This window comes from Petromyzon marinus, chromosome 43 (genome assembly GCF_048934315.1).
Source record: "Petromyzon marinus isolate PM22_M1 ecotype Great Lakes invasive population chromosome 43, UKy_Petmar_22M1.pri1.0, whole genome shotgun sequence".
In the NCBI taxonomy this organism is placed as follows: domain Eukaryota; kingdom Metazoa; phylum Chordata; class Hyperoartia; order Petromyzontiformes; family Petromyzontidae; genus Petromyzon; species Petromyzon marinus.
Window position 1 is genome coordinate 8,210,461 of NC_133709.1, and position 27,108 is coordinate 8,237,568.

General features: G+C 53.0%; 1 protein-coding gene across 1 annotated transcript; it reads right to left on the bottom strand.

Moving 5' to 3' along the window:
- Positions 1-426: 426 nt before the first annotated feature.
- LOC116951408 (uncharacterized) lies at positions 427-26,972 on the bottom strand. The gene is made up of 14 exons (XM_032969963.2): positions 22,175-26,972; positions 21,264-21,804; positions 17,962-18,087; positions 15,649-15,794; positions 14,785-14,949; positions 12,155-12,465; positions 11,322-11,562; positions 10,429-10,691; positions 9,369-9,947; positions 8,775-8,990; positions 7,735-8,479; positions 7,336-7,464; positions 6,997-7,109; positions 427-4,618 (listed from the first exon to the last, which is right to left on the bottom strand). The coding sequence occupies exons 2-14, from the start codon at positions 21,434-21,436 to the stop codon at positions 4,199-4,201; spliced, it is 3,627 nt and encodes a 1,208-aa protein (XP_032825854.2). The 5' UTR covers positions 21,437-21,804; positions 22,175-26,972; the 3' UTR covers positions 427-4,198.
- Positions 26,973-27,108: the final 136 nt, after the last annotated feature.

The following is a 27,108-nucleotide window of genomic DNA, read 5'->3' on the forward strand; positions in this document are numbered from 1 at the left end:
ACACAGTTCGTGTAGCTGTCGCGGTGCCTGATGAAGTGTCAGATAGACGGAGAGCAGGTGGCCGAGGGAAAACCCAACGAGTACAAGGAGATGCATCAACTACGGCACCAGCACGAAGGTTTTCGTGAAGAAACCCCATTTTTTTGAGAGGATAACAATCAAAAGGTCTGCGCGGGCGGGTGCGAGAACCCACTTGCTGTGCTGCTATCTTCTGGCTACCTTGTGGTGGATCACAGGCCGGATCAAGAGGACTTGGAGAATATGAGCTCGAGAAAATTCTGCACCAAGTGTGAGTCTCTCCCTAGATTTTCTCTGCCTGAAATGAGTCCTCAGAAAAGGACTTCCACGGGGTTAACCCAACCAGAGGTGTATGCCGAGTGGGGCCGTTTGATCATCGTGCTTTCATGAAAATCTCATGGGAGGATATAAAATTGCAATTATAGTTTATTTTTTTTGTTAAGTATTTGCATATTAGAAACACTACAGCACCAAAAAAATATTTCGTACATTCTTACGGTAAAAACGCTCAATAATAAAAAAACGGACGAATGGGGGTGAATGCACAAGTAGGATACGGGGGGTGGGGTTCACGTATAGGGCAGACTCCCATCTTCCCCCCCTCACCACCCACCCTCACCACTGCTCATGGAGATAGAAGATATATCAGCCACTTTGCAAACTGCAGGTTTAATTAGCGGTCGTTTTCTTTGAACTCAAAGCTACCATAATTTAAGAGGTAACTTGCAAATCGCCACATATAAACTTAATAAAATACTACGTACTATTACATCATATTTATTTTAAAAATAAAACTTTCATTAGAACCACACAAGAAATACATAGATAAATATAAAAGCCACCAGCCCACCTTTAAAATACAGTAATATCACCAGGGGCATCCTCCGTTTCAAACATTTGCGAAAATTCCAAGAAGGTGCCACCGCCCTTTCTAAAAATCCCACAAGTCGCCACTGTGGTGGTGCCCCACTTAACAATCCCAGAATTCCCCAGTGATGTTGCCGCCTCGTTTTAAAATTCGCAAACATTCCGAGTAAACGACCGCGCAAAAAAATTGTACATTTCAGCGGCGAAGGCAACGTTACCGCCGGCAGAGCAAATGTACAGCCATTTCGTACAGTACCCAACACACGCAGCACGCACGCACGCACGCGCGTGTGATGGAGCGACAGCAGGCGAGGAATGTACAGCTTGGTGAGCGATGGGCGGAGAGAGGATGATTGGCACCTTGCTACAGCGCAACACATCGCTTTGCCATTAACGGGGAAACCCATTAAGGCTCTGGTGCAACAATCGAGACCGTAAAGAAATAAGTTATTCGTCCGAAAATGTGGCTCGGCAAACCAAATCTCATTTTCCCCACGAAGCAAAACAGTTTGCGGAGCCCCACGTTGGCTTACGTTACCTACCGAAAGCATTTTCGAACACGTGGAAGAAAAACTGAAAAGATTTCTTACCACGATAATGTTTTTGTATTTTTCTAGGCAAGGCCCACAGAGCTACATAGCTCTTTTTTCAGAAGTGACCTAGCCACAAATGATAGCTCAACGAAGTTGCTTATCATGCGGAAATTGATAGCAGCCAAATATTCTAAATGAATGTTTCTAAATGTGGATGGGAAAACCGGAGGACTCGGAGAAAAATCCACGCAACCACAGGAAGAGAGAACATGCAAACTCCGAATATACAGCAATGAGGGTAGGGATCAAACATACGACCTCCTGTATACCAGGCGAGGTAGTTAATATCTCGCCACCGTTGGGAGATGTTAACGTTAACCGTTACTCCGAGTAGTGACCGTAGAGAACCATCCGGTACAGGTCCTGCGTGCCGTAAAGTAAAATCAGCACAGGGAATTCGCGCTCCTGCTCAAAATGGCAGTCAACGCAGGTTGATAAAAATCATGGAAACGTGGCACACATTAAATGGGCTGACAGTGGCTTCTCAAATAGGCACCCAGAGACCCATAGAATCTCGTAGATGCCCGGTAACTCACACAGAAGTCCCACAGACTCACAAATTGTAGTGCGCTGACATTGGCTTTTTTCATTTCAGTACACAGCTTCCCAAAAAAACTAGTCTGGCGGGAGCCCAGCGCTGGGGCATCACCATCGCCACACGTTGCCTTCGTGTTCCCATTATTAATTACTTTCGCTTGCAGGATGCTTCAACGTCATTATCGGAGCCTGGCAAACCAGAGCTGGACTCTGTGGTCTTGTCAACCTGGAGCCACGAACGCACGTGGCCACCAGTGCGGTCGCAACTCCGGTCCTCGTGGCCCAGTCACGGTCCGCGTTTTGGTGTTTACCAAATCTTTTCGATTCACATGCCAATTAAGCCACTGCGCACACCACACGCGCCCAATGGTTGGTCGTCACGGAAAGCTGTACCCGGGGGGGGGGGGGGGGTTTGCGCGGACTCGAAGGTTTCCCAAACGCGAGCCCTCGCGACCTCACACAACACTCCGTCTTTTCGCCTTCACCAATTGACTCCTCCCATTCAAATAAACTCGTTCCACACTGCACGCGCCCGATGATTGTTAAACACGCCCACGTGCTGCGGCAGTAAAGAAATTACCGGCTGTCTGCGGGCAGTGTGGAACACGTGTACACATGTACTTCTGTGATCTCAATCTTAATTTGAATCGGCTCTATCATACGCAGTCGATTTATTATCAGGGCACGTGGTACGTACGTGTTTAACAACAATCGGGCGCGTGTAGCATGAAACAAGTTGATTTGAGTGGTAGAAGTACATTTGTAAACGCGGGGGAAAAAAACGTGGTGTGGTGGGGGGGGTTCACGAGGATTGGAGTTTGGGAAACCTTGATTTGAGCATCTTGCAAAATCACCCAATTGAACTATATTAATATTTTTTGTAAATAACATGTATATTAAATAGTCTAGATTAGTTAATTTAAACTATTTTTAAATGTTCTACAGTATTCTAAATGAATCAACGTGACAGCTCGTGCTTTCCAAACAGAGGAAATGTTATCACGCGTCTCAAGGGGCCTGAATCTAATCTCCCAGTCAAATGAAGGCGACGACTACTACGGCCATTCGCGAGTTGCTCCATGACCACGTGACCGGTCACGGTACCCAGCGGCTAGCACAGCGCTGGGGACACTGATGGCCCATGGGCCAGAAGGAGCCCGCAACCTCGCTTCATGCGGCCCACGGCCACATCAGGTTGCGGCCCACGGCCACATCAGGCTGCGGCCCACGGCCACATCAGGCTGCGGCCCACGGCCACATCAGGCTGCGGCCCACGGCCACATCAGGCTGCGGCCCACGGCCACATCAGGCTGCGGCCCACGGCCATATCAGGCTTCCACTTAGAACCGCCTCTGACCCAGGTGCATCTTGGATACAAGAGTACACAAGCAGAACCCCATTGTGTGTCCCCACGATAGCCAATAGGCTGACGGTTTAAATAGTCATTTGAATGTACTGTATATGTGGAGACACACAACGGAATTGTAGTTTATATTCTTGGTTCTTTCGGTAAAGTCACGTAGAAGGGAAACAATACAATAATAAAAATATACAATTTTGTTTCCCTTCTACGTGACTTTACCGAAAGAACCAAGAATATGAATCCCTGCAGTCACTAAAGCTTTAAATCGGAATTGTAGTTTGTTTGTACTTTAATTGGGTACCGGAGGAGGCAATATTTTCGAGCTGGCAACAAGTCTGTGTTATCAAATTTCGCACGCTCAGTCACAGACAGGAGCGACTGAGGTGTGTGTGTTAATGTAAGATTGCCCGTCAAAGGTATTTAAAAGTTCTATTCGGCCTTCTGGCCGATGGACGAGGTTGGTAATGGAACGTGCAGGACTGAGATGGACGGTGGCAGCGCTGGTCTGTGAGGGATGGTTGACGGCATGGGGAGGAGTTCATCCAGCAAGTGGATAGACAATGGCTGCTGGTGCTGCTGGTGCTGCTGCTGATGATGAATTCGGCCCTCCGCAAGGAATTAGTTGCCCACCCCCGTGCGAACAGATGGGGCCGCTCCGCACGATTGCTCGCATCGCTGCCTCATTGGTCCGATCGTTGCTCTCTCTCCCAGGCGGAGCTGTCCCGAACCACCGTCGGCAGGGGTTGAGGGCGCCCTCCAGAGGGCGGCCGCGGCGACGTCGGAGCAGCCAACCAACTCTGGGCGAGTGGAGCCCGCCGAGTTACCTGCCCGCCGCCGCCGCCGCCGGCGTCTCGTAGAGCAGCACCCCGCTGAAAGTGGTGAAGGGCCGATCGGAGGACGCCGCCTCGCCGCTCGCCACCTCGACGAACACGAGGTCGCCCACGCTCAGGCTCAGGATGACGCCGAACACGCCGGGGCCCGAGCTACCGCCGCTGCTGTGCGTCGCGTGTCGCTCCGCCGCGCCGCCGCCGTTGCGGTCGGACTGCCGGCGGACGTTTCCACCGATGAGGCGGTTTCCCTCTTCTTCCCCACCGACACCTCCTTCCACCTCGTCCACTTCCTCCTCATCGTCCTCCTCTCTCTGCTCCACGCCCTCCTCCTTGGTGTCTTTGCCATGATGTGAATGGCTGCCGTTGATGATGCCGGGCTCCGAATGGCTGGATATTTTCGCCGTGTCCACCTGTGGGCACGGCGTGAGCGGTCACAGGGACACAAACCAAATGGACCGCTCCATGATTAATACCGTTTATATGGGCGTTGTGCACTCAGATTCGCTGTCTCGTTTGCACAGACTCAAGACTTTTCACATGTCAAATCAAAACTGTTCACCTGTCAACTTTCTTAAATTGCTGCAGGTTTCTTATGGCACCGAAGTGTTAAAGCACGAGGTTTCAAACTCCAAGTGAGCATCTGCCCTGAAGGAGGGCCATGGCCTAAACCATCAATTTGCTACATACACTGTCCTGCTATAGTTTTACATAATCCCTTTGTAAAGTATAGTCAAAAACCACGAAGACCCACACGGTGGACCGGAACCTTCATACAGCAGTGGATTGAAAACTTTAAATTAATATGATTTGGTACACAGAATCAGAATTATAATATTTGTTTATACTGGAGGAATCCGATGAGCAATAAATCTCTTTTTCACAGATGTCCAATCGATTTCTCAGGTTAATGATCCCATTTAGCCAGTTGCCCAGCTATTTTACACGGGAGATCCGCGGTGAGTGAGCACAGCAGCAGCAACAAAATTAAGACGAAAAATATAAATATTATACAGAACCCTTACGGAATATTGCGCGACTAACAAACGACGTTTAACAGACAAAGGCCTGCCTATCACCCAGCAGGTTAAGTCGGTAGGCCGCAGTTGGTCAATCGGTGGGTCATATGTGGTGGGGTAAAGCGTTGGTATCTCGCAACACCTTCCGAGCCGTCTGGCCATCGTGGTTTTCAACACTGTTGTTGATTTGTATGTGTAATGACAGTATGCCATCTAGTGGCCATGGGTGGTAACTACGGGTGTGGGTGCAGCATAGGATGACACATTCGTGAGCGACCACAAGGGGGGCATAACTGGGCCAAGGGTCAAAGAGGGGATCGAACTGGAAGCTCCTGGAACCCAGCAGGAGAGTTCGAGAAGAGGGGCGTGGCCAAAGGCGGGACTTGACCACGCTGAGTCAATATAAGGGAGAGGCAAAAAGGGGTTCGGGGCTGTCGTGGGGGTTCGGGTCCTGGCTGTCGTCGCTCTCATCGCTGCCATCTCTTCATCGCTGTCGTCACTATGTAGCCAGCCAGCTACACAGTCTTCATCGCTGTCGTCACTATATAGCCAGCCAGCTACACAGTCTTCATCGCCGTCGTCACTATATAGCCAGCCAGCTACACAGTCGTCATCGCCGTCGTCACTATGTAGCCAGCCAGCTACACAGTCTTCATCGCCGTCGTCACTATGTAGCCAGCCAGCTACACAGTCTTCATCGCCGTTGTCACTATGTAGCCAGCCAGCTACACAGTCTTCATCGCCGTCGTCACTATATAGTCAGCCAGCTATACAGTCTTCATCGCCGTCGTCACTGTATAGTGAGCCAGCTACACAGTCTTCATCGCCATCGTCACTACATAGCCAGCCAGCTACACAGTCTTCATCGCCATTGTCACTATATAGCCAGCCAGCTACACAGTCTTCATCGCCGTTGTCACTATGTAGCCAGCCAGCTACACAGTCTTCATCGCCGTCGTCACTATATAGTCAGCCAGCTATACAGTCTTCATCGCCGTCGTCACTGTATAGTGAGCCAGCTACACAGTCTTCATCGCCATCGTCACTACATAGCCAGCCAGCTACACAGTCTTCATCGCCATTGTCACTATATAGCCAGCCAGCTACACAGTCTTCATCGCCATCGTCACTATATAGCCAGCCAGCTATATAGTTGTACGTCGCTGCTGTCGCTGTATGGTGACCCTGTCGTTAAAGTATTAAGAAATAAATAAGAAACCCTCTCCAGTCGTGTCTCTGAAGTCGTCTCATTACATATTCAAGCACCATTTATTGTTCATCCTGTTTGGAGTGAGGTCTGGCTTGGGTTCCGTGTAAATGCTTTTTGCTCTGGTTGATCTGCACATTTTCTACCTGCAATGAAATCCTGTCACTGCCGCCACTGCCCACTGTGTTGAACTGCGGTATATGAGTCTCTATGTAACTACACGCATCTGTATTCTATGAATCTCTATTCGACTCTATGCCCTTCGCGTGGCAGATTTGTGCCAGAAAGGCGCGACATGCTATTCCAAAACTAAATTTACTTGACTCGATGTAACTGCGATGTCCTGTTGCTGCTGCCGCTACTGCCGACCACATTGGGGCAGTGGTCATCCTTGTAACAGAGCCACTTAGCTCAACGGGGGCCTCACCGGCTGAGACAATAAAGCCTGAGTCTTGAGGCCAAAAAGCGTCGCTATAGAGTCGCATTTGTTTAACAGTGGGGATGCACATTTTTAAAATAATGTGTCTGTGGGGCAGGAAAGGCCACCTCCTCTCATCGGCGTTACCTGAGCCACGGTGCGACCGGCTGCTGACAGCCAAGCCACGACGCCCTGCCCGTCCGCCGACACAAGCGTTCCGCTGAAGAAGTAGCGTCCGTCGTACGGAACGCGGAAAATCCCTGCAGACAAACACAGCGTCACACCTGTGTCGTGGTCGTAGCGTGGTGGTAGTGTATAGTGTATCGCACGCACCTGTGTCACGGTCGTAGCGTGGTGGTGTAGTGTATAGTGTATCACATACACCTGTGTTGGGGTTGTAGTGTAGTGGTGTAGTGTATAGTGTATCGCGTACACCTGTGCCGTGGTCGTAGCGTGGTGGTGTAGTGTATAGTGTATCACACGCACCTGTGTCTGGGTCATAGTGCTGTCCGTCATTCACATAAGTTTTGTCGAACGCGACGACGCGACCCCGGGGCGATGACCGAGTCAACGCCGCCGAGAACGCAGCTCGGTGGAACTCGTGCACCGGGAACCCTGCACCATCACCGCACCATCACAGCTACTATCATAACCAACATCATCACCGTCACTACCGTCACCGCCAATATCACCACCACCATCAGCTCCATCATCACCATTATATCCGCCATACATACGTCATCACGTCACCTCGTGAAATGACACCAATTGGAAACAAACATGGGAAACACAGCATAGCTGTATGTATTACAGAGAGGTGTCAATCGCTGCGCACCAAATTTCACTAAACACCCGAGCGGGTGGGTGCACGGGCGAGCGGCTCACCAGCGACAGGCATGGGCAGGGGCGGCGAGGTCGTGGGCCCGCGGTGAACCACCGCGGCCTCCAGCGCGGCCACGTCAGCCGCCTGCGCCCTAAGCGTGGCATTGACGGCCTCGACGCCGGCCCACAGCCGCTCGCCCTGGCGGCCCAGGGCCTCCCGCACGGCCGCTACCTCGCGCTGCATCTCCAGCAGGGCGGCCGCCTGCACCTCGGGGCCCGCCGTGACGGCCGGCCCCGCCGCCTGCTCGGGGAGCGCCGCCCCCTCCACGAAGGCCGCCCGAGCCACCGAGGGGGCCCCGTCTACGGAGGCCGTCGCTATCGGCGCAGCTGCCGGCGCCGTCCGCTCCGCCGGCGCCGCCCTTTCCACCGGCGCCGCCCTCTCTCCCATCGCCGCCCCCTCTACGGAGGCCGCCCGCATCATTGCGGCCCTGGCTCTGATGGCCCTGTCGTCTCGGGGCGTCGCCCCTTGCCGCGAAGTCACCGCCCTCTCGCCCGCGACCATGCCCTCCACGGACGTCACCCCCATCGCCGCTGCCACCTCGCCCAGCGCCGCCCTTTCTGCCGGCGCTGCCCTCTCTCCCATCACCGCCCCTTCCACGGACGCCGCCCGCATCATCGCGGCCCTGTCCCGGACAGCTGGGCCTTCCTTGAGAGCTGCCGCGGCCGGCGCCTCCTTCTCTCCCGGTGCCGCCCCCTCGGACTTGAAGCAGCCGCCGTCCGCCAAACCCTGGCTTCTCTTTTGGGAGCCCTGCAAACGAGTGTCATGCAGAGTAAGAACACGATTGCCCGGTGTAAGTGTGCGTATATGACAGAATTTCTTGCCTGCATTCGCTGCATGAACTGTGGAGCTGTGAGCATCGGATGAGCGATGAATGTCTGACGAGGTTCAGCCAAGTGTCACGTGAATGACGCATCGCCCCGTTCCTAGGACGGTCCGCGCGCTCATGCGATGTGACCCACGGCATAGGGGCGGTGAGGGGCGGGGAGGTCCTGGGGGGGGTGGGGGGGGGTGCACGTGGGGGGGGGGGGGGGCTGCAGCGTACCTCCCTGCAGCGCGTCGCCCCGTCAGAGGCGACGCGCTGCGCCACCAGGCCGAGCTGGCCCTGCAGGCGCCGCACGCGCCAGTCCTCACGCGCCAGCCGGCTCGCCTGCTCCCCCAGCAGCCGCCGCACCTGCTGCACCTCCCCATCGAGGCGCTGCTCCGCCTGCGCCACCGACTCGTTGACGCGCCGCGCGCTCTCCACGCGGTACTCGCTCACCTGCGAGGCAGAGGTAGAGACGAACGCTAGCGAGCACCGGGGGAATGCCAGCAGGCCGTGCAAAAGGGGGGGATGTGGCCAGGAACCACGCCCGGCTGCCCCCGAGTTTTTGGGACGCGCCGTAGTTGGTTGTCGGTTAAGGCTGAGTGGACCTAGCCAAGGCCCCAGTGCCAGTTCAATAAATACTTGCCGCTGATTCTAGCCGAGGCCAGGGATCGAACTGACATAAACACAATGCTCCGAGCACATGGAGCAAATCCCGACCACACATTGGGGGGGAGGGGCGGGGGGGGGGGAACGTGCAACCGCACGACCGTGGAAACCTGAACTGCGGCGCTACCGTCGCGAGCGGATCCCTCGCTCCCACGGCGGGCTCACCGAGTCACGCAGGCCCCGCAGCGTGCGGTTGATGGTGCTGAAGTTGAGCTTGAGGAGCGTGATCTCTCCCTGCACGGCGCCAAAATCCCCGTATTCGGCGGCATCCTCCCCGGCTCCCCCACCGCGTTGCTCCCAGCGCCGCATGCTGGCATTGAGCGATGCCACGCCGGCCTCCACCACCGACAGCCGCGCCAGGACGTGCTCCACGCGGTTATCGTCCGTGCAGCAGCCGCGTTCCTGCGGCCCAGCGGTGTCTGTTCCATTCGCGGCCGCCCCCCCGGTCGTCACGACGACGCCAGTACCGCCGCCGCCGCCAGGGGGCTGCTGCCGCGCGGCGTCGGCGATGCGAACTTCCAGGTTGAGTGTCGTCCGCTCGAGCTGGGACTTGAGGTCGGCCGCCTCGCCCGCCACGAGGCCGGAGAGGAAGTCCCGGAGGTGCGAGCAGTGCTCCGGCAGACACGGGTCGGATGCGTTGATCCGCGCCTCCAGCCCGTCGAGGCGGGCGTCCAGTGCCACCACCTCCCCCGTGATGACGGCCCCCTGGATGTCGCCGGGGCCGCCCGCGTGGCCGCCCAGCACCTGTGGGCAGGGGGATTGCGGTTACAACCGCGGTCGCCGACACGGACACGTCCACCGTCATGGTCTCAGTAGCGGTCACGGTCGGCGGGCAACACTCGAAGGCCCGCAGAGGTGGGTGCGCAAACCTACTTGCTGTGCTTCTGCCTTCTCCAGGCCACCCTGTGCGCAGCGGGGAAGCGAGGCGCTTCAAGCACACACCTAGGTGCCCGCGTGTGCAAAGGCGCGATCGTGAGACTAACGCTACGACGATACAACCAAGCGCATCGAAATAAGCACCTCTTCAAAAGCAGCGTCGTTAAGAAGTGTTGGTCGCTGCAAGTTCCCCGAGTCGTAAATGCCAGAGGCTCCAAACTAAAGCGGAGACCCTAAAAGTAGCGGGCGAAACGCGCCATGCCGACCTGCGCGGTCGCCTTATCGCTCAATATCTCGATGTCGGGAAAAACGACTTCCCGCCCTCCCCCGGGAGTTTTTTTTTCCGCACCCCTCTCTCGAGGTCGGCGAGCCGCCCGTCAAGCGTGGCGGTGGCGCCGGCGCAGCAGGCGGCGGCGCCGTCCGCGTCGGTGCGAACGCCCTGCAGCTCGCCGTGGAAGGCGGAGAGCGTCGCGTTCACGTGCTGCTGCAGCGCCAGCTGCGCCCGCTGCGCCCGCTGCTCCAGCAGCGCCAGCTGCGAGTCGCACGAGCACAGGCTGTGGCCGCCGCCGCCGTGGCCGTTCATGCGCTCGTCCACGCCGTTGAAGATTTCGCCTGTGGGATGAGTGGACAGAGAAAGAGAGAAGAAGAAGAAGATAAATCCACGTGAATGAATGATTGCCACGTTGTGAGCCACCCAGCAAACCTCATAGTATATGTGTCTCCACAAATGAATACAAATGTTTTATGACACTAAATCAGATTAAAAGGCTGGCTGGGCTGGTTGGAGGGAGCATGAATGTGATGGGAGATTTGAGTGGCATGTTTGTGCCAGACAGGCGCCACGTACGTAAACAAAAAGAAAATTGACTTTGCCCAAGGACGTGCGGACTGATATTTTATGAACTAAAATGTTATTCCGGCTCTGAGATTTAAAATGCCGGTTTTCCTGTCTCGCGACGACCACGACTCTCGGAGGCAGGAAGGGGGGGGAAGGTGCTTCCTTCGGTGCGGCGTGCCACAACATACAAAGCGCCTCGATACCGACCGCACCTCAACGATGCTGCACAGAGTAGCGAGCGTCGCGCAAAACAGAAACAGCACGCGAGGCGCACATAGGGCGAGGCGGGGGGGCGTGCGGCTCGCCACGCATCTCGGTTAGAGCCTCCCGGGGTAAACGCGGCGCCTCGAACCCTCGAACGAGCGAGGCCTAAACTGGGGACCGACGCGGCCGAGGGCCCTCACCCTTGAGCTGCAGGATGCGGTCGCCCAGCAGGGAGTCGAGCACGGCCAGGTCGGGGTGGGGGAACTGCTGCTGCGGCGGCGGCGGCGGAGGTGGAGGCGGGTGGTGGGGGAACCTGTCGGCCAGGCGCTGGATCTGCTGCGCCTGCCCGGCCACGGTGGCCTGCAGCTCGGCCAGCACGCGGTCGCGCTCGCGCAGGTCCTCCCGCAGCGCCACCACCTTCGCCATGACGTCCGGGTACGGCTGGGGAAAAACACGCAGGCGCAAGACGCGTGTAGCCCTGTGACCGAGTGGCACCCATGAAGTCCCGGCACGGCACACGAGTAGGGGTTGGGTGGCCAGCACCGGGCCACTACCCCCCTCACCCAGTGTCCAGTGCTTGCTGAGCTGCAATGGCTTCCGCTTGCCGAACGATGCATTTTTATACGGTCGCACTCATTGCACGCAAAGTGCTTGCCACAAATGAACCGCAATACTTTGCCGATCTCGTCTAGTATGTATGTATGCTGAACTTCTTTCGCACCGTACGTAGCCAACCGTGCTAATCGGAGGCGGAAACTCCGGTCATCCTTGCAGTGGCTTTTTTGGCTAACCATCGAACAAAGACGGTCACTGCATGGCGCGCTTTCAGATGCGCTTCTGCGGCTGTCTGAATCGCTCGTCCTTCTGATATTAGAAAGCCACTGGAGCCATGCAGTTTTAAATCATCATCTAGATTGAAAACGAATTTGTTTAGCACCCTGCACCTCCAATAATCACGGTTGGCTACAGACGGTGGAAAAGAAGTTCAACATACATACATTACCCCGCCCCTCCCTCCATTACGTCTCTGTACCTCGGCATACATCCCAGGAGTCTTGTCTCCGCCGGGCACGACCTCGTGACGGTGGTCGGGAGGCACGGCCTCGAAGCCCACGACGGAGTCGGGCGCCTCGCCATGGGGAGGGCCGGCGCCACGGTCGTGCACCACGCCACCCACAAGCGCTTGGATCATGTGGCGCGCGTCGGCGTGCAGGGAGGCGCGCAGGCCGTCCGTCATGCCCACCAGGGAGCCCTGCGTCTGCTCGAGCACCAGCGTCACGCGCCGCACTGCATCCTCCAGCCGATCGATCCGCTCACCGTAGATGTCCATGAGGGGCCTGCCGCCTGTTGGGATGAGGGCCAATGTCAACATTGAGATGTTCGCCGTGGCCATAACCGCCGGTGCCACCAGACTAAACGAACCTGAACTTTTAATATTTTCCGAGTAAGGTCCACAGAGCTACATAGCTCTTTTTCAGAGGCGACCTGGCCACAAATGATAGCTCAACGAAGTGGCTTATCATGCAGAAATGTATAGCCATCAAATACTCTAAACGCATGTTTCTAAATGTAGAGGGGAAAAACTGGAGGACACAGAGAAAAATCCACGCGACCACGGGGAGAACATGCAAACTTCAAATATACAGCAGGCGTCAGAGTCGGGATCAAACCCATGGCCTCCTGCACACCAGGCAAGGCAGATAACATCTCGCCACTGTGTCCAGTAGGTATCTTCATCATGCAGTTAGAGTATTTGGCATGTTAATTCTAAATGTGGAGGGTAATACTGGAGGACCCCGAGAAAACCCCCAATAAACAGGCGACAAGTTCAGACAGAGATAACTTACCACCACTCAGACCTCGGCAACGCTTGAAGAAGCCTCTAGCCATGCGGTCCGGGACCCAGCTCGTGGTCCGGACCGGGATAGCGGGACCGTGTCTAGTTCTTCCGTAGCGTGGTTAGATGGGCGTTCAACACACGAGCGTAGGTTACGTTATGCTGTGTTGAATTGATGCAATAAATAGTGTTGCTCCCAAGACAACGTCTGCGACTCAGTTGGACTCACTACATATACAACCTGAATGAGGAAATGGTTCTGTTTTCCCAAGCGGATTTATTTCCCTCTTAACAGCCACTGCTGGCGATTGCATGAATCTGTCACATGAAGCAAATTTCTACTTAAAACACAATTTCCCTGTGTCCCAAATGTATTCATTTTCTGAAATGCAAATAGAGATGTGATTTTTGTTGAAAATTTTTGCTGACTACATTTTTTTTAAGCACGCGTACATTTGGATTCATACTATCGGCTTTCCAAACAACTATTATTCGAATAAATGCCACGTATTTTTAAGAAAGTGGGGATCTGGACACACGCGATGTCCCTTGCACCATGCATTACACTGATGTACATCGGGTACCAGCTGCAGCGACAGGTTAACAACCAATTAATCATCGACAATGCAGGTCACATTCTTAGCTCTTTCGGTAAAGTCATGTTGAAGGGAAACAATCAAATAATAATATATATAAAACAATAAAATTATCACGACGTTTCGACCATAACACAAACGGTCATCATCAGGTGTGAAAAGCAACGGCAAGAAACATTTGAAAGAAGTTGGTTTTCACACCTGATGATGACCGTTTGTGTTATGGTCGAAACGTCGTGAGAATTTTTATTGGTTTATAAATATTTTATTATTTTATTGTTTCCCTTCAACATGACTTTACTGAAAGAGCTAAGAATATGAATTACTGCAGTCACGAAAGCTTTAAATCAAAATTTAATGCAGGTCACGATTCTCAACCCAGGGCACTCTTGAAAATGAGACTCTCCTTGCCTCCAGAGTTTTCACCCAGTTGAAACAAAATAAACTTGAAACTCTATTTAAGAATCATGTTATTTTTTACCATCGCGTTTTGTCACAGTGCGAACAGCAGAAACACCCTGCATTCATTTTCATTTTACCAGGTAAGGCCCACTGAGCTACAGAGCTCTTTGCAGAAGCGACCTGGCCACATGTGATAACTCAACGAAGTGACTTATCATCTGGAAATGTATAGCAGACAAATACTTTCAACGCATGTTGTGGAAAAATCCACACGACCGTGGGGAGAGAGAACATGCACATTCCAGAAAAATACAGGCATTTTCAGGGTCATGATCGAACCCACAACCTCCTGTATACTAGGCGAGGGAGCTAACAGCTTGTCACCGCGGTGTCCGCAAGTACTTCTGACCTCTGTGCCACCCGACCAACTCGTATTTGTACAAAGACAAAGACTACCCGTATAGCCTTAACAGGCTTTAAGAGAAAGTGCTGTTAGCGAGCACCTATGAAGTCCTTCCCACCACCATGCAGGTTTTGACAGATATCTTCACCATACTTCACCCTTGCTGGTCAATTGCGGGTTGGCGACGGCTTCCAGCATAGACGCGGGAGCATGAGGCTACACCAGAGCATTTTTATTTTATTACGTTTTATTTTTATTATTTCATTTCCATTCTACGTGACTTTACCGAAAGAACCAAGAAGATACACCACGGCAATTTATTCTTCTGCACTGCCCTCTGCCGACCGCAGTGTAAGCACGGCCCCGGCAGCGGCCGTTGACAACCCGGCGCACGGGGATATTGGATGCGTGGGACGAGTGCGTACTTTTCGGGGGATACTTGGGCTTGAAGCCCGGTTTGGTTGGGTCACCCTGAGCCCCGCCCGGGGGGGGGCCCGGCACCATGGCCCCCGGCACCTTCGGGGCTGGGCCCCCCAGTTTGAAAGGCCCCCCACCGGTGGGGACGCCTTTGACGAAGCCGGCTCCGGGCACTGGGAGGGAGAGCGGGGGAGGGGGAAAACAGAGGGGCGGGGAGAGGGAGAGGGAGGAAGAGCGATGGAAGGGGGGAGAGGGAGGGATAGGAGAGAGGGAGACAGATGGGCTCACATGGAGCTCATGAATTCGCACGCATCGGAATGAAGACACACGTTTGGCACATGCGTATACGCGCGCGCGCACGCACACGTGCGAGCATGCAGGCAGATACACACACGTGCACATGGTTAGGGTTAGAATTACAATTGGGGGTTGAGATTAGGGTTCGTGTCAACACTGTAATCGACGTCATTGTGTGCATGCTGTTATGTTATTCTGTCAGTGTTGTGCACTGTGAATGGTTACAATATTTTTACGTTGGTTCATCGTCGGTCACCTGCGATAAGGGTCAGGTTATAGGTCAGCGTCAGGGTTACGTTTTGGGTTAGAGTCAGGGTTTGGGCCATTGTCACTATTAAGGTCAGATTTAGGGTTCAGATCAGGGTTATCATCAAAGATAGAGGTTAACGATAGGGGCTTTATTACTGGTCAGATTAAAGGATACATTCTGTGTTAGAATCAAGGTTAGGGCCACGGTTAGGGTCAAAGGCAAGTATTAGGGTTAGTGTCAAGGGGCAGTTTTAGGGAGACGGTTGGGTTACCGTTCGGAGCGAGGGGCCACGCCCTGTGTTGGAGTCTGGCTCAGGGCTGCTCACCTGAGCCCGATGGGGGGGGGGGCCCCCCTCCCCCCCCGACGCGGTCGAGGCAGCTGTCCCCGCCGAACCCGGGGCAGCAGCGCCACTCGATCTCGCTCACCGTCTTGTAGCCCAGCTTGTAGTGCGGGCGCAGGTACGTGCGGTACCTGCGGCGACACGGGCAGCGGCGGGTAGGGGGGGCGGGGGGTGGGGAGGTTTATCCGCTGAACCAGTGGCTGCTGTGAGGTTGTTGCACGCATGAGCACACCGAGGCAACAAACTGTGAATGTCTGGGTTCGAACCCTTTAAGGCCCCGGTGCCTTGCCAGGAAGGAGGTTGTCACCCGTGTTAAGATACAGAGCCAGCACCTCTGAGGTTCTGGGGTCAATTCATAGATCAGTCCCCGAGGGGGCTAATACTGTAGTGGGCATTTAATAATTCTCCTAGAACCTCTGAGTACCTGGGTTCAACACCTGCAACTGGATGCCCATGGAGGCTGACATTAGACATATAAGCCCTGGGGCTGTGTGTCTCCTAGGAATCTTTATCTCGCGACAGAATACTGAGCCAGCATGTCCGAGTGCCTGGGTTCAATTCTTGTAACTTCGTCTCCTAGGGGCTAACATTAAGACGTTTGGTAATTCACTCAGAACCTTTTGGGTGTCTAGGTTCAATTCCTGGGAAATGTGTCTCCTCGGGCACTACGACTGGAGATTAAATAAATTATCCCTCCTTGAGATTCAGTGGAATTGCGATTCGATTAAACGATTTATTATTTTGCTTATTAATCGCTTGGATCGTTTCTCATGTTTTTTTCCTCTCTTTGCAGTTTCGTTAACTCCACAAGCCTGAGGTGGCACACGGGCGCGACGTGCCACGTGCGCAAACCACCAATACAGCCATCGATTCCTACAGGATCGTGAGTGCCGACAGCCAACGCGTCATTACACGCGTGTTCTTACACATGGGTCGTTACACGCGCGTCGTTAAACAAGAGCCGTTACACACGCTTCGTTACACGCGCGTCGTCACACATGGCAGGCTGATATGACTATCGCGACACTTGGCCAACACCTCTGATGTCTGGCTTCTATTCCTGGAGCAGACGCCAATTTCAGAATCAGTGGGCCGGCAACCTCTAAGTGTCTGGGTAAAAGCTCCGAGAAACTGATGCGCTCTCGTGGGCTCCGGCTCCCATCTGGAAACTGAACCAGCTCCTTTGAGGGTCAGGGTTCAATTACTTAAGCCGGTTGTCACGTGCGGTTTTGATGCCAGTGTCAGAAACACTTGAGCCAGCAACCTCCAAGCACCAGGGTTTGAGCCCTGGGTCTGGTCACCACTCACAAGTGGTTGACTTCCCACCAGGGTATTCATTTCTCACCGGATGTTTTTTTTTTAATTTCCGGGTCTCAGGGACAGTGAAGCAGGCGGCGCTTGACTCGTAGCCCCGGACGTAACGAGACGTATACTGGACGTGGTGTTCTGGGAGTGGAAATATTTTACCGAGGTCGCCGACTAGAGTTACCACCTGTCCTGATTTTCCCAGAATCTTCCTCTCCTTGAGACAGCTGCTGTCCTGGGAAACCTCTAAGGCTTCCGAGGACATTAAAAGTACCCGTTTCTGTCAGTTGCGTAGTAAAATTAATAACAATCATAGCTTCAACTTGTAAGGCGCTGCCGCCGCCAGACAACATTCACTCGCTCTTGTCGAGAGAGAACGAATCAGTAGCACGAGGAACCAGATGACAAATGGGAAGGCAGCAGCAGCAGCCACTCGATAAGCCGGTGCAAACAATTGTCCAAGCTCTGTGGTCCTCTACATGTAAAGGTGTTATCAGAAAATTAAGGAGTCTTTACACGTGGGTGGAAAGTGGAGCACCCGGAGAAACACTATCCCATACAGATGGAAAAGGTGCAGTCCACAATTGCTGTACCGTATTCTCCTGGTGAGCCAGGGTACGACACCTCGATGCCCACGAAAAAGGAGTTTCACAACATTTACGTGATCCACCACCCTCGCCTCCACAGTGCTGATCTGGAGGTGTGTGCCACCAATAATTAAAAAAAAATAATGAACCACTCAAGACAATACAATTACACGCAGTTCTCCCCTCCACTGGCGTTGCGAGACATTCCTCTTCCCACGAAACGCCCCGTTCATTTCCTCCTTTTTGCCGCTGAGGGGCGACCACCCTATCGCCCGTCGGACCACCTACCCACTTGACCAACAACAACCCGCCGAAATTCAAACCGGCGGCAAAGCCGACGGCCGCGAGCGGGACATTCGAGCCGTGGCCCGTTCCCCGTGGTGGCCGGGCCCCCTGCGATCCTCACATGAGCGGCCGCTGGCACTTGCCCTTGGGCCAGGAGCAGGGCCTGCGCTCGGCCTTCACGTAGGAGTCGGTGCCGTTGATGACGGCGCACGAGATGGTCCGGGTCACCACGTGCGCACACCAGTTCCTGCGGAAGGAAACGTCCGACACGAGGGGGGTGAGGCGGGGGGGGGGGGGTCGCACAACACGGGGGAGGGGGGGGTAGAGAGAGGAGAGATGACGTCTTCGCTCCCACAGGTCCGCTCAGCCTGAAATGAGATCTCAGTGTGGGTCGTCAACCCCCCCCCCACTTAGGTTGACTCGGACTGAAATGTGGAGCCAGTAAAAAGCAACTCTTAAACGGGCTGAAATGCAGAGCTGGTGAGTCACTCCAAGAATGAGTGGTTGTGGGTCTCCCCTAGGTTGATTCAGACTGAAATATCGACCCAGTGAGGGCTTCACCTAACTTGACCCAAACTGAAACTCAGACTTCAGTGTGGGTCTCTCTTAGGTCTACTCAGCCTCAAACGGTGTTATTATGAACATCACCGACATTGAAATTAAAAGCACGGAATGGTGACGTTGAAGTGAGGCCATGTGAGCGCCATGACGGTGGCGAATTAAATTTAATTTCTCTCGTGAACCAGTCCTCAATCTTGCGTAAAGACAAAGAAGGCCCGGGGGCACGCAGCCGAGGCAAATCGTATCGACAAGAGCTACGTAGTTGATTGGAGTCTGTGACCGCCAGTGTTCTATATACGCAGCACAGTAATCGGTGGCTCGCTAACGGCACTTAGCTCCGAACAGTGTTACGCAGTGAGTAGCCAGGGTTACTTAATTTTGTTATAAACTGAACACGGTAACACAACACAAGGCAGAAATAGCGAACGAAAACATCCGCTCGACACATTCGTCAAGAACACGGCTTTGACTTACACGGCAGGGTTAACGGCCGCAGTGAAGCTGGACCCGTAGGGCTTTTTTGGGGCCATCACAGCAGCAGCAGCAGAGGGGGGTCTCCCACGCCTCACAGTCTTCGCGGCCCCGCCATAGGTCCACATTTACACGTTTGCCAATGCCGTATTACCCGTTCAGTTACAAACGAGGGAAACGACACACGCCGCACGCGCCCGATGCTTGTGGAGGCGCCCGATGCTTGTGGAGGCGCGCGACGTGGGAGGCGCCGAATTTAATTGAACAAAATAAACCGAGCAGGTAATTCGATAGTACAGTACTGGTATCCCCTTTATACATCTATACCTGCTCGTCCACACACACAAAAAGAAAACCTATATTTTACGCATTGCCATCAGCCACACGCCACTTTTGAGAGCGGTTATAATTTCAGCAACGCGAGCAAAAACTCTGGACCCGTTTCAACATGTAAGCAGTCTGGCTCGCACGAATACAGTGCTGCAATCTCAGCCAGGCTTTGCTTAAATACTTCTCGGGGAAAAAAAATGTATGCGCAGGGACAGATATTCGCGAGAGATATATAGGCCCATTGTCTGAAATTGCGTGAATTATATTCTCCACACTGACCCGAAAATTAATGTTTTGTTATCTAATAAAGAGCGATCCCGAGGTCACGAGTGACAGAACAAAGACGAGAATGGCCTTGAGTAAACTTGGGGCAAGTGCTGATAGCGAGCACCTTTTGAAGGTCTACACGACACATCTGTTAAAAAAGAGCTTTATAGCTCATCGGATTCCTCCAATATAAATACATATTCTGATTCTGACATGAACGGGTAAAGGGGGTGGCCAACGCCGTGCCCCTGCCCGTCTTTGTCTTCCCCAATTCTGATGTCTACACACCCAACCGGGAACTGTTACAGAAAGCACATCATTCAAGGCTGGAGCCGACCGGTTCGGATAAAATCGTCGCGAGAAGCGATGATCGAATTCGTAGCTGAGTGCGCTAACCACTGCGCCACCGCTCCCCATGTCACTGGGACGCATACGCAGGCAGAGTTTTTATAAATCATGTCAATAATGAGTATGCACCCGGTTTAGGCAGGGTCTCTCCAACACGCCGACTCATGTGATCAGCTACGGTCACTGTGACTTTCCGAGTTGACCAGTTTAACTCCATGCAAATTGAGTTGTTACGCGCTACGCGCGCCTGATGATTGCTCGACACGAGGGAGCGTCGATGATTTCGAAGCATTTGCGCGACACGCGCGGTATATACACACAAACGGGACACGCAACGCAGAGACACGCACGTAACCACATGGAGACACGCACAGACAACAGATCCCCCGTGTCGTCTTAACAGACTGTTGGGGTAAATCCTCTTAGCGAGCAGCTATGAAGACCGGCACGGCACACGAGGGGGTGGGTGGCCAGCACCACGCACGCCCGCCTTTGTCTCCCTAGTGGCGATATTTTACACACTGCACCAGGTACTCATTTGAGGCTGAGTCGACCTAGGGGAGGCCCAGGACCGGTTCAGATAATCGTCACTGGTGTTGGCCGTGAGCGGGAATCGAACCCGGGCGGCCAGGTTTGCAGCGCAGTGTGCTCACAGACACACATAAGCAGAGATACAAAGACATACAGACACACGCACCATTTCTGTCTGCATTTTCCGGATTATAAGACGTTCCGGCAAGTAAGACAACCCCCATACTTGTGCCCGATACCCCGAATAAAGTTGTACAAAATCTGACCGCACACACAGACACACAGACACCTACCGCGTGAAAGATGCACCGCCAACTTTTGCTTTAAAAGTGGTGCGTAATCACCCGCTGTGCGTAATCATCGGGCGCATATCGCGTGTAACAGCTTTGTATTGCACCTGAATATAAAGCAAGGCTCACAGCCAGTCTCGGTGGTAGAGTTACGGAGATCCCCACGAAATCGCCTCCACTCCATCATCCCACGTGCACCACCAGCCAAATGTCCGCAAACGCATGACGATGCCCACTCGCCACGGTGGCGAGATGTTAACTACCTCGCCTGGTACGCAGAAGGTCGTGGGTTCGAACCCTACCCTGACGCCTGCTGTATATTTGGAGTTTGAAAGTTCTCCCCGTGGTCGCGTGGATTTTTCTCCGTGTCCTCCAATTGTTGCCACTCAACGTTTAGAAACACGCGTTTCGAGTATTTGGCTGCTATTAATGTCCACATACACCGATTTTTTTTAGCAAGAATTTGCGGCCAGGTCGACGCTGAAAACGAGCTATCGATATATCTCGGTGGGCCTTACCTGGTAAAATAAACAAAACAATTGTTTTAATAGTTTTAGTTTCACCACTGGTCCCGCCAGCGAGGCCAGAGCAGAGCCGACAATGTCTCGCCGCGTCGCTCACTCACCTGTGCCGGGGAGGGGAACGCACGGGAGGGGACGGCGCGGAGTAGAGGCTCAGTCGGTACGGGGAGCCGAAGTGGCCCTTGGCTGTAGTCCCGAGAGGACCCAGGCAACACAGGGCGACCAGCAGCACCAACAACGGAGCACCGGAGACTTCAGCACGCACAGTTGGAGCCATGATCCGGGATGGATGGGTGGGTGGAGGATGCCTCCCTTCGTGTTGATGGTGGTGGTGTTTGGTGGCTGTGATGATGGAGGTCACTTCTCCGCTGCTGGAGCTGAACTGCAGATCACAAGGTCCATATGCGTCCGCTCGTCTGTGCCGATGATGTCCTTGATCAATCAAATGATCGGAACGAACTTTTAGATTCGTTTCTCTTTGTGTGTGCGCGTGTGTGCCGTTGACCTGGGCCCAAGCTGGGAGTCTCTCGCTGTTTGCGTGATTTTAATTGTAAGCGAAACTCCACAAGGGTCGACGCGCGCTCCAATGTTGTCGCGGGTTGGTTTTTTTCTCCCTTCTTCTCCGTTCCTTTCAAGTTCCTCCACCTCAGCCGGACGTGGCCAGAACCATCGGAACAAAAAAATAACAGGAACAAAGTTACTCGAGCAAACTCTTTGCCAAGACTTTCTCCCCAGTTACAAAATCATCATCATCGAGAGTTATGGGAGCGATTGTGATGGGCAGTTAATAACGAGGGCAGTGACGATGATGCAAAGATGTGGGGGGTTGATGATGATGATGGTGGTGGTAGTGATGATGATGCTGTAAAACAATTGGAGACGCGATGATGATGACGACGATGGTTAACGATGGGCAATGATGATAAGGGATGAATGCTGAGTTATGGTGACGACGATATCGACGACAAATGAGTTAAGACAGTGATGACGAGCGAAGGCGATGTTATTGTGATACCAGTGGTGACGCCGCCTTAGGGAAGATTCGGTCACACTGCGAGCCGATCCTCCCTCGCCTCGGCTGCCCCTTCGCGTCTCTCGGCCCTCCTCGTCCTCCGTCGTATTTATTAATAAAGTGGGGGGCGGGTGTGTGGGGGGCGGGTGTGTGTGGGGGGTGTGGGGGGGTGGTGCCTGTTTCCTCTCCTCCTCCTCAGCCTCGTCCCATCGCAAAATGTTTGCCCAGCTTCGGTAAACACGAGCCGCCCGCTTTGATACGGCCCGGTTCAACTCCCCCCACCCCCCACCGCCCTCCTTCACAATCTCCCCCTTCGCGACTCTCTTCATGTCCCGCCTATTTCTCCTCCTCAGCCTCTCTACCCTTAACTTCTTTCTTTGCAGATCTACACCCTCGCTCTCTCTCTCTCGCCCCCTCCCCTACTCCTGCTGTTGCTCGACAGCGAACACTGGGCTGCAAGGGCTCTCGGACCCGTTTCCGTGCAGCGGCAACACGAAGATGCAATGACTCTTGGCTCATTCATCAGAGAGACAGGAGTCAGGGTCCAAGGATCAACATCACCGAATGGCACTCGGGAGACTAGAAACGGATAAAATTGCCACCTCCCAGCTACAAAAACCCAGGGCCATGTGATCACCATCGTAGCCCAGGCCCTAAGCTACGCAAGCGCCTCCACAGAGGGCATTGTTTCCCGTCGAGATGCCATATACATCTACGTGGGATCGCGTTTTCGCCCTCGCACGGTGCGGGTTTTCTCAGGGTGCTCCCATTTCCCCCCACATGTAAACTCATGAATTGGCCAAGAACACTTCCATAGACAGGGTGCTTAAAAAAATGTTAACACTTCGGAGAATTTGCAACAAATTCACCAGAAATGTGCCACTGCCTCCGGGCTCTGGAGACCACCTGGAGAAGTTTCCAGGCACGCGTTGACAACGATGGCGAACAAGTCGAGACTTTCACTTTCCAAGCTATTAACATTTGTTATCATGTTAGTGTATTATCCGTTCTTTTTCCACAAAAAAGAGTCCCATGTAAGTGTTAGCATTTTTTTGAAGCACCCTGTATAGGGGACTGCAGTACGGGGGGGGGGGGAGGAGAATTTGGCACCAGCTCTGCATGGCTGCTGCTGCCGCCGCCTTTACCACTTGTCTGTCTGTGGTTCCTTGCACCTCCGAGGGCGAATTCTCCGCTACGGCATGTTAAGCAAGTTGACATTCTCCCTTAGCCTTACAAGACCACGAGCAAGCCAGTCTGGAGTCTTTCTCGTCATCACCAGCCATGAACTATCCACAGCTGGACAAAGGCCTCCCCCAAGCCGACCGAAAGCCACTCGTGCTGCCGCGATACAACTCTCCATCCAGCACCTTGCACAGGGACCGACTTCATTTGCCCGTCTCCGTGGTGGACGATCGAGAGCTTCTGTTGGAGGGAGACGGCTGTCACTTTGTGGACGCGTCGCCTCGTCTGGATGCGCGAACTCCGGCAAATTGCGATCACTTCAGTCGGCGCTCGGCGTTCGAGGTGGACTGCGACCCTAACATGAATGGCGCCGCCCCCCGTGGTACCGACCCCCCCACCCCAACCGTGATCCGTGGATCAAATAAATAACTCGAGACACCGGTGTATGGCTGCCAAGAGCAGTTTATGAGAATGCTATTCGCAAGAGGTCACGTTGGGCGCACCGCTCCTTTACGAACTATGCGCGATGAATGAATGTGGTGGACGTCCTCTGGAACGTTCCATTCCTTGGCTGCCACTCCGTCGTGAATCCTGACCACCGGCAGGCGTCCACCCTTGCGACGCGTCCTGCCTTGCTTCAACGCACGTGTGTACTGTATGTTGGACTTCTTTCACACCGTACGTAGCCAACCGTGCTCATCGGAGGTGCGGGGGAAGGACAACAAAAAAACACAAAGTTCTAAAGAAATTAGGTTTCAATCTCGATTTAAAAGTGCATAGCTCGAGTGGATTCCGAATATTGGAAGAAAGAGCGTTCCAGGCGGCCGCAGAAGCACATCTGAAAGCGCGCAACTCTCAAAGTCTGCTGCTTGTTTCCAAAAAGCTGGCTGTTTGCAAAACATCTTGGCCTGCTGATGATGCACAAACGCAGCTCTACATGCCACCAGTCTGCAGAAGGGCATTCCTCTTAAGGCGAGGGATTGATCGGCAACGTTTGAAGGTTCACGTCGTAGTTGGCTAGTGAGCCAGGCTTCAGGAGTAGCCTGGCAAAAAAAAACCTCAATCGCTGCAGCCAAACGATCGAAGCTGGCAGTGGCGGTAAGCAATGCGGCCCGTGGTTTGAGATTGGTGCAGCAGTCGCCGCACTGAGGGATATTTGTAATTGCAATAGAGAATCACGCGACCATACGCAAGTGCATCCCAGAGTTAAATTAGACGGACAAAAACAATCTCAAAATATTCGTCAACACTGCGTTAAAGGCAATGGTCCTTATTACAAGCACATACAAATGTGCTTTAAAGGCCTTTTTGCCAAAAAAGTGTTGACGAATGTGTTACGTGTTTTGTTATTTGTGCACCGCCACCAACGCAGCATTAACAGCATTTTACAAGTCGAACAGAGGGACTGGTGTGGTAGCCACCCAAGGGCGCGGTGGACACCCACGTGTGAGCTGTGTGCTCTGTGCGGGTACAAACACAGCGCGTGTAGTTTGCGAGCGAACATCTGTCTACACTGTAGGCGTGGGTTTGTGTGCTGGGTGGCTGCGGTCATGCCACCTTTCCATCTCTTTAATGTTTGGAACAGTTTGAGAGTCGCATAGTTGACCGCGGTTTCGCGGGCGACAATGTAGCTGTGTCCCCATCGAGTACCAGCGGATAACCCCTTCGGGTCATGGCCACAGCTGTCGACGAGTGAACAAATTCACTGGCTTCACAGTTATGGATCTTTGCTGTGGATCTGCACAAGGAAGTCCATTATTGGGTCCTTGTGCGAGTCTATGGCTTTTTATTATAACGTTTGAATCCTCGATATGAGACTATTAAAGCCAGAGCAGAAATTGGTACCACCTAACCACGTCTTACCAATTTAATAAGGTTAATTGGTGAATTAATTTGATGACCCCACTCATGTCAAATGGTTCTCACATAATTTACTGTAATTTGGCACATATAAATACGAGCCACTCAAGTTCGTGGTACAAGTGATATATATCTCATCTCGGCTCATGAACTGTGGGTCTCAGTGATGCGCAGGATGCTGTACACATGCCATATGGCTGTTCTGCTCCATTTTGGACTCGTGGAGGGAGGTCGTCTTCTCAATGTGAACACTGCTGACTTCGGAGGCTACAGAATGGCCCGAGACAACGCGACTGTATTTTGAGTTGTTTGCACCTTGCCTAAATAGAATCATCACTCAATTTGATTTTGTGACCATCTGGAGAGGATTTCAAGGAGGCAGCCAGGGGGATCGGTGTGCTCCTCTTTGTATCACGGAAAATTGAGCCAGGACCGCTCAAGGTTCCCAGATTATAATCCGATGAGGTACATGTCATGAGTTTTTCTCCTAATTCCATTCCGAAAACGTACACCCATTTCATGACGTGCACCTACGTCATCGGAACAGAATCGGAAGAAAAACTAAACTAAAATAACTTTATCGGTACATCTTCGAGTCAGAAGACGTACGAAGGCTCCCAAAACTGGGCATATGGCACAGTTTGGCGTGGGCTATCAGAGTACGGTCGTGTCACTATGGTTCTTGCAGTCTTGAAAAACAACGGCGGTATGTCTCTAAATAAAATTAACCCTAACCGCTTGCCCGTTCTGAGATTCAGCGGTGAACTTGGACCCACCCTGCAACTTGCAGATGTCTTGAAATGGGAAAGGGGGTTAAGTGAATATTTCGCCAGGTTTGGCATAATAAAACAAAGTGATGGGGGAAAAAACACCCCACTTTAGTTTCAGTTATTTTGCAACAGTAATGAGTTTCATAGTCATTGCCAAGCCAACAATAACATTTGTAATAGTTTACAGCTTTGTCAATCCACTGCTGAAGGCCTCCCCCCACAGCACGTCTGTCACAAGCGTTGTTTGACCATACTTTACCATGCTGTTCGGTGTGGGTTGGTGAAGGTGCATACGGGGAGGGAAGGGGGTGAGACCCATTCCGAATTCTGCTATAACACGCCGCTAACGTGTGGCATGGGCCAGGAGTCAATCTCACATCCCCAGATCAGCGCGTGGAAGAGAGGCGGGAGTACACTCGCTGCACACAATATTTTCACCATTTCCGTTTCCACCATCATTTTTCTTTTGCAACAATAAACAAAGCTAAACAAACACAAGATCCAGGTCCGGTTCAATACAGTACAAAAAATCCGTGATCTGATCCCATCCATAAAGGATGTCATTCCTGACTTACAGTACCCCAGTGTTTACAAATTGAGTTGTACCTGCGGTGACTGCTATATCGGGGAGACGAAACGACATATTTCTGATCGAATCCGCGAGCACAAATCAGATTTGAAACACGGCAGAACGAATTATTCGGCCGTGGCTGATCATTGTTTCAACACAGCGGGTTCTCATGGCATTGTCTTCTCTGATACCAAAGTTCTCTGCAAACCTCCCGGTTATTACCAGAGATTTGTCCATGAAGCCATCCAGATATACAAACACAGACAACTTCAACCGAGAGGATGGTTTCAAATTGAGCAACCATTGGAAAGATGTTATAAATCAAGTCAAACGTTAGCTGCCTTATAATTGTACAGCCATTTCCATTGCTCTCAGTGGGTTGCGTGTACTCGTACATCTCTTCCCCCGAACCCCCTGCAGCATAACAGAAGGCGGCTTAACTCAGCCCTCCCCCCCACCCACGTCCCTTCTTGGCTCCTCCCCCCCCCCCCCTTAACCTGTATATAATCCCAGCTGTCTCAGAGCTGTCCACTTGACACAGATATTCTGCTGTG